General features: G+C 48.5%; 1 protein-coding gene across 1 annotated transcript in view; it reads right to left on the reverse strand.

The window, feature by feature from the left end:
* Positions 1 to 764: 764 nt before the first annotated feature.
* The window catches only part of LONRF3 (LON peptidase N-terminal domain and ring finger 3), a 24122-nt gene continuing 13816 nt past the window's right edge, over positions 765 to 11070 (reverse strand). The window contains 8 exon segments of the mRNA XM_069102186.1: positions 765 to 2112; positions 2672 to 2821; positions 3593 to 3755; positions 5051 to 5212; positions 6421 to 6542; positions 7384 to 7498; positions 9333 to 9420; positions 9969 to 11070. The exon segment at positions 9969 to 11070 is cut by the window's right edge and continues 4 nt beyond it. Coding sequence (XP_068958287.1) covers positions 1282 to 2112; positions 2672 to 2821; positions 3593 to 3755; positions 5051 to 5212; positions 6421 to 6542; positions 7384 to 7498; positions 9333 to 9420; positions 9969 to 11070 — 2733 coding nt within the window. The 3' untranslated portion in view covers positions 765 to 1281.

Here is an 11070-nt window from a genome sequence, read left to right on the forward strand (position 1 = left end):
TGTTCTTGGGCCCTAATCATCAAAGAAGTGGCAGTGTAGGGGGGAAAGGAGGGTTGGGGTTCAGATCAAATGATACACATTTTCTGTCAAGGAGGACAAACTTAATTATTCTCTTTAAAACAAATAGATTTTTCTCTCGGCCCTGGACCTTCGCTGTCCAGAGGTGACTGGAGAATGACATTGGCATTGACTGAACCTGACCAACCTCCTTACTTCTCCCTCCACCCTTGTGTCAAATCCCAAGACTCCCTCATGAAATGGGGTTGTTTTAAAAGCCTGAGACTTCCTGCATTTAAAAAAAAGCTTCCCATGTTTCCCTTCTCCAATAACAGAACAGCCTGCAATAAACAGCACGCTAGTCACTGTCTATGGAGCTCCTCCATGAAGGGCTGCCCAAGTTTGGCCTGACCCAGGAGAAACAGCCTGTTTCACTACCCCTCCTAATATAAGCTGAGCCAAACCATATGTGTACAGACCGTGTCTCTTCCGAAGAAAATTCATGGACCCAGAGGACTAAAAGGGAAAACTGTTAAGCCCACAGGACTAGAATGGAAAAAATCATCGTGAGCCATTGGACTAGAAGGTGCAGCTGGGAGGAGTAACCCAATCAAGTGAGGAAATTGAAGCCAAGGGGAACAGAACATGAACTAGGGAGACCTAGCCCTGGAAGGGGAATCTAGGAGAAGAGTATAGAGTTCATGTCTCTTAACAAACCTAAAGGGAAGTCTCTGGACGCAATGCTTACAAAACACCACAGGACACGATTGTGTGAAAATAAATTATTCAAACAGAATGAAGTAGTGAACATTAGCTGAACTAGACCAGAAGCATTTGGAGTAAGACCAAACATGGGTCAGCAAAATAAATTCATCAACATCAGTTGTTTCACAGTAAGACCAAACATTCTTTCTGAAATGTAAATGCTATTTTCTGAACTTTTGAAGGCAAACAATATCACTGTGTGCTCTAGAACAACACCTAGGCCATTCATTTAGCAATGCAGCATGTCAACAATTGCAGATAGAAAGAGAGAAGAGAGAAGATGGAGGGGGGGAGAGGCAGAAATGAGGGTTTTCCAAATGGAGTAAACCCTCAAGCAGGTGTTATTTAGAACAACATCCTGCTCAACACTCCCCCTGAGGTTAATAATGATCACCCATTAAGACAGTATTGCGATTAAAGACAGTGACAAGAAGCTTCCCCCCCTCCCCCCCCCCAACCAACTGGGAAGGGAAAGCAGTGCAGAGCAGAGCCCCTTCCTTTCTCTTCATCTCTTGGGTTTTACTGGCCCTGATCTTGGCCTTGGCTTGGACCCTGGTCTTCGCCTTGGCTTGGGCCGTGGTCTTCATCTTGGATTGGACCTTGCGCTGGTTCTTGGCTTAGACCATGCATTGGTTCTTGGCTTGGGCCGTGCATTGGTTCTTGGCTTGGACCTTCCTTTGGTTCTTGGCTTGGGCCTTGCGCTGGTTCTTGGCTTGGGCCTTCCATTGGTTCTTGGCTTGGGCCTTCCATTGGTTCTTGGCTTGGGCCTTGCGCTGGTTCTTGGCTTGGGCCTTTCATTGGTTCTTGGCTTGGGCCTTGAATTGGTTCTTGGCTTGGGCCTTGTGCTGGTTCTTGGCTTGGGCCTTCCATTGGTTCTTGGCTTGGGCCTTGAATTGGTTCTTGGCTTGGGCCTTGCGCTGGTTCTTGGCTTGGGCCTTCCATTGGTTCTTGGCTTGGGCCTTCCATTGGTACTTGGCTTGGGACTTCCACTGGTTTTTGGCTTGGGCCTTCCCTTCGATGTTGGCTTAGGCCACTTGGGCCTTCCATTGGATCTTGGCTTAGGCTGCTTGGGCCTTCCATTCTATATTGGCTTAGGCTGCTTGGGCCTTCCATTCGATAATGGCTTAGGCCGCTTGGGCCTTCCATTGGATCTTGGTCTTCATCTTCATCTTGAACACGGACTTGGACTTGGTTTGGATTTTGGTTGGTGGCCAAGAATGTCAGGACACGCTGAATGCCATTCAGGCGGTTCTTTAGGGATTTCGTGGACAAGAAAGGAAGCTGAGCTCTACTTTCAAGTGGAAGGACTGCCAGGATCCACCAGCACCAGGTAGGACCATTGGGGTTGACCTGGAGTAGAAACACAAAGGAGGATTGGTCACTTTCAGAAGAAAGTCCCCTGATGCTGGTAGATTTCCTAATCCCAAAGCACAAGGGTCTACCTTGGTTTGGTTCTTCAGTTCCAACTTCTCTGGCCTGTCCCTAGGATACTCTCAGACTTTTTGTCTTTTGGTCTATTCCACTGGTCCCTCAGTGGCCTCTACACCCACCCACTACTGCCACTAACCTTCAAGATGATAGCTGTTGCTCTGAATAAGAGCTTACTAGCCAAGTATCCTGTCTCCCAGCCCAAGCTGGGAGTTCTCATCACTATGACAGGAATCCTGTCTCTGACTCAGACTTTGGGGGTCAACCTCCCCTTTGCTTTGGGAGAGATGAAACCCCAGGGGCCAAAAGGACTGCCTGTGCTGGCCTCCCCAACTTTGGTTTAGGCTCCTACTTGTGTGGCCTGGAAGCCCCAGAAGCCCACTTGCTTTTTCCCCTGGTCCCCTTGTCTGCTCCCCACTACACTCATCCAGTCACCAACCCTGGGGACCCTTCATAGGCAGGGACTCTTGTTCTCTTATACCTGTGGGTCCAGATCTTTTGGTGGCATGGGACCAAAGTGGCCCAGAATGCGGCTCCGGAGAGCTTGTTTGAGCGAATTGAACCAGGCAAGTGATTGATCATATACAGAGCTGTGCAGGCTCAGCAATCTGAGATACTCTTCCCCTTCAACCTGTAATTAGAGAAGTCACGTGAGCAGGGGGCTGCTGGCCATTCCCTGGGCATTTGGTCCCCCTATCAAAGACCCTTCAGCCAGACATGCTTGAGTCCATCAGTCAGCATGACTGAACCATCCAGATAGATGATGGCCCATTTAGAGAGACGTTTGGGCACGCTGCTTCTCTTTGTGTACATGTTTATCACCTCACAGGTCCAGATGTAGGTAATTACACAGAAGGGGGAGGGAAAGAGACCAGCAGCTGTTGAAACTAGTTTTCACAGCAAAACATCTGCCCCGTTAAGAGATATTAAATGGGGACTGAATTCCTACCCCCCTCCCACCCATTCATGCCTTATGGATCTTCTCTTAGCACCAGGAAGGGCTACCAGGGTACCATTCTAAGTTGGCATTCCAAAGCTACATTTCATTCATTCCACAGATATTGGAATGCCTGTGACATGCATGAAGAGAAATGACTACTGTCATGGTCACCTCTTCTTCCCATCACAAAGTCAAAATGCATTAACTGTGCATGCCACCTGTCCCACTGGGAAACGGCATGGTGCACTCATGGGAAGATGGGGCTTTGGGGAGGGAGGATCTGTCTCCCAGGTCCAGCTAAAGGAAGTGATCTTCCTGGGGCCTCTGGGTGCCCAGCTACTGGCTTCTCTTAAGGTACTGCCTGAAGGGAAACCCTAGCCAAATGCTCATGGATGCAAGTGGGCATGCCGAGTTCCTGGAGTCTGCTGGTTTCCCGATTCTTGACCCCTGGGGCAGACCCACCTTATAATCCTCAACATATTCGATGTCTGCTGCGTTGTAGCCATCCCTCTGGCTCTGCCGTAGCACCTTAAACCTCCTCTTACCAATGCTGTCCACCACAGAGCGACCATCAGGAAAGAAGTCAACATTTCTTATCTCCAGCAAGCAACCATATTCTGCAAACCTATATATTGGGGTAGGAGGAAGTAAAACAATCATTCTTGCCGATAAATGGCTCTGTTTCCCCAGGCCTGCAGCTTAGCCACCTTGATGATTCTAGAATACAATATGGCTGATTCCAGAGCCTGAATCCTTGGGGGTCCCCACCAGGAAAACCAAGAGTCCGTGTCAGGCATGGCCCCTTGGGCCAATATTTACTTCTTGTGCCCTTTTTCTTCTTGTAGATACTGGTGCAGTTGAGTGTCCTCAGAGGCTTTTCTGCAAAGGAAGGTTGTACCAAGGCCCACGACCCTATCTACCTCCTCCTCCACTCACTGGGCCTAAACAGATGTTCACAGATTTCAGTAAATGAACTAAAGGGGGCCTGAGGAACAACATGTACTGAAGAAACACCAAACAAAAAGCCATTCCCCCTGTATCATCTAATCAAGACAGCTGAGAGACCAGGGAAGACAGTGATGGTCACAGATACTCTGCTTTGAAATAACAAGGATCATCAATCACGCTTGGGCAAGTGAACACAGCTGCCCTTGCAAATAATTATGAAGGAAGTATCCCTTTGTACAAGGACAGCAGGTCCCTGCTCTCTCGCACCGTTCTGAGGACTAAAGGCAGATTCAGGATGTCCAAAGGCAGCTCTGACCTTCAATCTAGGAACCTGCCAAAGGGTCCCAATCACTAGTCTGATGCCAATGGAGGCTTAAGGCATAGAAGGCAGAAACTGAAAAGGAAGGAATGGGAAAGAGAAAAGGAAGAAAAGGAAAGAAATGAGAGGTATCTCTCCTGGAGTGGGAAGGAAGATAGTTGAATTTGGAGTCCTAAGTCCCAGGTTCAAGTCTTGGCTCAGCTGCTCTGTGGCCTTGGACAAGTAGCCTGGCTGCCACTCCCTTAAGTACACTCTCCTATAGTAAGACCAGTCTCTTCTTTCTATTTCCCACCACTGTGCTAATCCCTACTTCTATTCTGCTTGCCTGGTGTGCCCTCTCTCCTCTTTCCCACATAGTAAAGTGTTATGTGGTAGAAAGCAGTAGAGGCTACTACTCTGAGTAAGGGATTCATGAGCCATATTCCTGTAGGGTTATAGGGTCCCCAAGGCAAGCTCATGGTGGTCTCACAGGTGCCCTAGTATTGTGAGGTTGCCTACATCCCTGTTTCTCTCTAGGGCCTAAGTTTTCCCATCTGTCAAATTTGGGGGTTGGGTTAGATGTTCTTTGACTGTCTCCCCTCCAACACCGCAGCCCAGTCAAGGCAGGCCCCATCCCCTCAGGCTGTCCTTCTGATGGCCTGCCACACACTCACCCTCTGTTGGAGTCACCAATGCACATGCCAAAATGCTTGCTGCCGGTCTCCATGCATCTTCGAATCATAAGGCGATAGCAGGGCTCGAAGATGTGTAGGGGGCATGGCACAGTGGGGTAGGCCATGGTACACACAAATATAGGCACATTCTTACTCAGGCTGCTGCAGAGGGGAAATACAATTTTGACAACAGGGTTTCTCCCTCATGTCCTCACCAGAGAGGGGCCGTCTTCGAGCACCTTTAACACTGTGGGGGAATGCCTGGGCATGCCTGATTTTGCTGTCTTTTTAAACAAGGGCCTTCCGATGCTCTCCTTTTTGCATGGGGCAGGAGCTGCTGTTTCCAGGAGGAAGAAAGAGCTCCCAGCTCACCCAAGGAAGAGAGGCCTTTCTAGTCACCATCACTCCTGGCCCCACCTGTGACCCTCTCCCCTGACCCTTCCGTCTGCTGGCTCTGCCACCAAGGAACCAACTGGGCAAAAAAGGGGGGAAAAGCAGGCAAACTACTAATCCCCACCCCTCCCAAGCCCAAATTTTTTTGGGGGAACAGCTTTGTTTAATGATACAGAGAAATGTTGAGTTCCAAAAGGGGTCATTCCCCCCAGTTGAATCCCCTGGTGCTGCCACACTATTTGGAGAAAAGCTAGTCTCCAGGGAAAACTGCCAACCAAACAGCCACGAGAGTAGAGCACGGGAGGGCCAGTGTGCCTGGAAATGGGCTTCCAAATGGAAAATTTATTCAAAATGTCGACATGGTTGCTCTTAGTTAAAACAAAAGACATCAGGAGTCCAGTCTTTCCTGAGCTGTGAACGGGGCAGGGAATGCCTAGTAGTAGGCGGCCTTCGGAGCCGGACTACACTGCTTCTTCTTAGAACTCAATTACATATTATTATCCTTCCCAAAAGAATGATCTAGGAATATCACTAAGCTTCTAGTCCCAACCTTTTGCCTCACAAGCACATGAGCACTGACTCATTGAATCTGGAAAGTTCCTGAGCCAGAAGGATGATGAGTTCCAAGACCTACAGCTAGAAGGGATGGACCTCAGAGGCCATGGAGTCCAATCACCTCATTTTGTACATAAGGAAATAAAGGCAAAGGACTTGTTCAAGGCCACACAAGTAAAAAAGTAGCAGAAAGCTGTGATTTGAACCCAGTACCAGTAACTCCAAGTTGGGGACTCTTTCTTTTGCATCACGTTAGCTCTGTAGGCGTCTAAAGAGATTGTCTGGTCCTATCCTCTGCCTCCTGCTGTTTGAGCACCTTAAGGGTACCTTCCTGGGATCCAACTGAATGAACTCATTTTGACTTACACCAGTCCATTCCCTCCCATGCTGGGAGACAAAAGGACAGATACGGGCTTACATACTTTGAGAGTTCTGTCATTTCCTCCTCGTAAATCCTTCTGCGCTCATTGAGGTCGTCAGGCAGATACTTGGCGATCAATGCCTCCATCAGCAAATTTTTGCCACATCTCCTGACAGACACACACTGCACCAAGAAGGAAAGAAGTTAGCTGCTGCTGGGGCCTGCCCACCCATTATGAAGGTCCAGTGATCAAATGAGCCCTGTGTTAAGGCTGGTCTGACATACAAGTCAGGTCTACTATAGCTTTTAATTCCTAGGAAAGTATATCAGTCAAGGAAGGGAAAGGGGAAGGGGGAGGGGGAGAAGAAGCATGCTTCCCCTCCCTTCCCCCACTGATATACTTGTGATCCCTACAACCCTGGGAGGTGGGTGTTATTGTTTTTAAACACATCTGACAATTGAGAAAACTCAGGTTGAGAGCCCAGGATCATGCAAGGGATAAAAAATTCTGTTGGGCTCTAATTATTCATCTCAAGCAAGGCCTAAAATAGGGAGATCTAGGCTTTATTAAAGACCTAGAGACAAGACTGGAATTAGCCCTATGATGACCTGTCTGAGAAGTCATGGGTCTATTTCAGAATGGTCCTAGCCATAAAGCTTTGACTCACATGAAAAAGGTCTATAAAGGTTTTATCTCTCTCTTCCTCCTTCTTTCTCCTCTTCTTGTCTCTCCCCCTCCTTCTCTTTCCTCTCTGTCTCCCTCCCTCTCTGTTTCTCTCCCCCTCCTTTCTCATTTTCTTGTCTCTCTCTCCTTCCTTTTCTTCTTGTCTCTCTCCCTCCCTCTCTGTCTCTCTCTCCCCCATTTCCATCTCTCTTTCCCCCTCCTCTTTCCTCTCTCTCTCCCCCCTTTGTCTCTCTCTCTCTCCCTCCCTCCCTCCCTCTCTCCCTCCCTCCCTCCCATCACCATGTCAGCTGCCTTGCACAGTCAATGCTTAATAACATTTTCTTGAATATGTTGTCTTACGTCTGCAAGGCTTTCTTTGCATAGGGGACACTTGGGGTTGTGATCCAAGCTTCTTTCAAGGCATTTCATGCAGAAAGTGTGTCCACAGGGGGTGGTGACAGGTTCATAGAAGAGCCTATAATCAAGTTATAAAAACCAAAACTGAGAATTTAACTCCTTTTTAAACTTTTTGGGGTTTCCTTGGTGAAGCAGAGGGGTTAAAACCCTAAGGTAGTATTTATTCTAAGCTAGATTTAAAATGAAAGCATTTGCTAGGGTTTCCAGCATATCGGAGATCAGGGATTTCCTAATCTACCCAGCAGATGAGCCAATCACCATTGGAGATGGCTCAGGATTAGCCCTGCCCTTGGTAACCCAAGAACAGCTGTCTAACCCCAACATTCAACACTATGCCCAATACCTAAACAACATTCAGCCTGCTTGCCCTGCCTTCTGTCACTTAGGGAATGATAAGCACCATTCGGGAACCATTGCTACTGACTGCCCTCTAACTAGCTAATGACCATTCTCTTCCACTCAGAATCCCTGTGATTCCAGGTCCTAGATTGCTTTGACCAGGGGTAGGGAACCTGAGCCTGGAGGCCACATGTGGCCCTCTAGGTCCTTGGCTGTGGCCTTTTGACAGAGTCCAGATTTTATTAATTAAGGGGATCTATGCTGTGAAGTTGGCATTCAGTCAAACAGCTGCCCTTGAGGACCTAGTGGGCCACACATGGCCTCAAGGTCAAAGGTTCCCCATCTCTGTCCTAGACCATCCCCTGCTAATGCTCTCCATTCTATCATGCCCTGATACAGTAGATTCAGAGATAACATGCAAGTTAGAACCCTGGCTCTGCCACTGATAAGCATCATGGCATCAATCTAGTCCTTTCCCTTCCTTGGCCATCAGTTTCCTCTTCTGTGAAATGAAGAGGTTGGACTAAATGACCTAAGGACCCTTCTAGCTCTCCATCTAGGAGCCCTAGCCCTCCCATTTCTGTTTCACTCTATGTTCCCATTTCATTGGACCCCAAGGAACCCTTGTTCTACTGTCACAGAAATCTGGCTACCCCCTGGAGAGAGGCCTTCAGGAAGGGATCACTGGATTCAGTGCTACTGGAGTACTGGTGAGAGACAGAAAGCAAGGCCCAAGAAACACAGGCCAGGGTTGAACAACTCAACCCAGTGACCTGAAGAGGCAAGTGACTGTGAAGCACCCTCCAGTGGCTAGTGGCTGTACCTGCAGCCCTAATTGCTAAGCTTTCCTAGCACATCCATGGTACTAGCCAATAGGGCCAGTGGCTAACACATTGTGGAAGCCCAATCCTTTCTGGACTGGAATGCCCTCATGGCACTCTGATCACTGACCTATATGGAAATATCCTTTCTATCACACTATGCTGTTCTTTTTGCAGCTGAACTGCTTGTAATGCCCAGGCCTAGTCCAGCCCACTGGAGGATGGGGGCTTTCAGTGGGGGTGAGGAAGGCTACTCCTTCCACTCTCTTCCCAGTCAGACCACATGTGTTGGAAACACTAAGGCCAATTCTATTAGACAAGCTAGGACTCGGGATGTTAGGGAAGAGAAGAGATGATAGCTGGAACCAGGAGGTGTGTTAGTCTACCGTTGGCAGTATCACTTGGAAGCTAGCTGTTCCTGTTTTATTTTTTATGTCAGGCCTGTGATTTTCATTAGTGCAGGAACTTCCAGGGGAAAGAAAATACCTCCACCATGCAAAGTGGTTCCAACTTTGAAACTTCTATTCCTAGAGAGTGGCCTGGGAAACAGAAAAGTTATGTGACTCAGCCAGGATCACATGGCCTGTATGTGTCTGAGGTCATTGGCAACTAAACCTTGGCTTCCCTAGTCTTCTGCCTCATGATGTAGCTGAGTATCTGGACTGCTGTTGCAGCAGACATCGGGAAAATGGCCCATGAAGGAGCACAGGATTGATGGTGCTGCATACCTACCTCATGCAGAGAGGGCAGTCCAGGTCGGTTGGGTCGAAAGATTTAAAGGGAACATTGTGAGTATGATCGTCCTTTTCCTTGGAGCCATCTGAATTTGAAACACAAAATGTCCAGTCACATCTGGAGTGAGCTGCTACCCCTGGCCCAAAACAGTCTGGTCTGTTTTTAAACATCAGAAAGCTGCTTTTTGGCCCTCTATTTCCAATTCTCAGCCTTTGGGAAGGACCTCTCTTGGAGTAGAAGATACCCCCCCCTCCAGGTAAGGTAGAATCTCCATGCTTCTTATGGACTAGTGGAGAATGTGACATCACCATGTATATATCTTATCCCATGTTTGGGGCATAGTGAAGGAAGGACTAGTTCAGGAAAAGGGGACCTGGACTCTTGCTAACTAAAGTATAGTGTGGCCTTCAGGAAATGCTTTCACCCTTCTAGGTTACCTCCTCCATAAAAAGAAGGGGTGACTTAGATGGCTTCTCTCAGGCCTCTATCTAGGATTCTATGGATGATCTTATACAGGTCACCTCCCCTGCCTGGACCTGAAGTTATAAAATGAAGGATTAGCCCATCCTTCATTCTCTTTTCAGACCTAATGTCTCTGTGACCTTCTGGAATCTCTTTAGGTAGGGCCATTACCTTTCTTGGGAATCTTGCAAGGTATTTCAGAGTCTAAGGACGGAGATGAGCTGCGTTTCCGTCTTGGCAGTTGACGTCTTTTGGTCTGTTTGTTCTCCTCCTCCTCCTTGGTCTGGGCCCCTCGAGTCTGTGTCTTACTGCCCTGGGCCCCTCGAGTCTGTCTCTTCTTGGTCTCGGTGTTCAGAGCCTGTTTCTTCTTGGATTGGACCACTTGACCTAGTCTCTTCTTGGCTTGGACCACCCGCCCTGTTCTCTTCTTGGGCTGGGTCACTGGAATCTGTTTCTTTTTCTTAAGCTGGGCTGCTGGAGTCTGTTTCTTTTTCCTGGGCTGGGTCACTGGCAACTGTTTCTTTTTATCCTTTGGCTGGGCTGCTGGAGCCTTTCTCTTCTTGGTCTGGGTCACTCGCACCTGTTTCTTTTTAGGCTGGGCTACCCGAGTCTGTCTCTTTCTGGACTGGGATGAGGAAGCCTGTCTCTTCCCAGGCTGACATGAGGAAGCCTGTCTCTTTCTGGCCTGGGATGAAAAAGCCTGTCTCTTCCCAGGTTGGGATGAGGAAGCTTGCCTATTTCCAGGCTGGGACACTGAAGCCTGTCTCTTTTTAGGCTGGGATACTGAAGTCTGTCTCTTTCTGGACTGAGATGAAGAAGGCTGTCTCTTTCTGGTCTGGGATACCGAAGCCTGTCTCTTCCCTAGCTGGAACGGGGAAACCTCTTCCTCATCAGACTGTAACACAAAATCCTGTTCCTCTTCATGCTGGCACATTGAAGCCTGTCCCTCATAAGGCTGAAACATTGAATCTAGTCCCTCATTGGGCTGGAACATAAAAGCATGTCCCCCTTCATGCTGGAACACTGAAGCCTGGCCCTCATTAAACTGGAACATAAAAGCCTGTCCCTCTTCTGGCTGGAACATGGGAGCCTGGATCTCTTCGGGCTGGAACATAAAAGCCTGGCCCTCTTCAGGCTGGGACATGGAAGTCTGGGTCTCTTCAGGCTGGAACATTGGAGTGTGTCCCTCTTCAGGATGGAACATGGGAATGTGTCCCTCTTCAGGATGGAACATGGGAGCATGTCTCTCTTCGGGCTGGAACATAAAAGCCTG

The sequence above is a fragment of the Petaurus breviceps genome, unplaced genomic scaffold, assembly GCF_028583685.1.
Source record: "Petaurus breviceps papuanus isolate PSGF00001 unplaced genomic scaffold, PetGlider_PUasm1.0 532, whole genome shotgun sequence".
Classification (NCBI taxonomy): domain Eukaryota; kingdom Metazoa; phylum Chordata; class Mammalia; order Diprotodontia; family Petauridae; genus Petaurus; species Petaurus breviceps.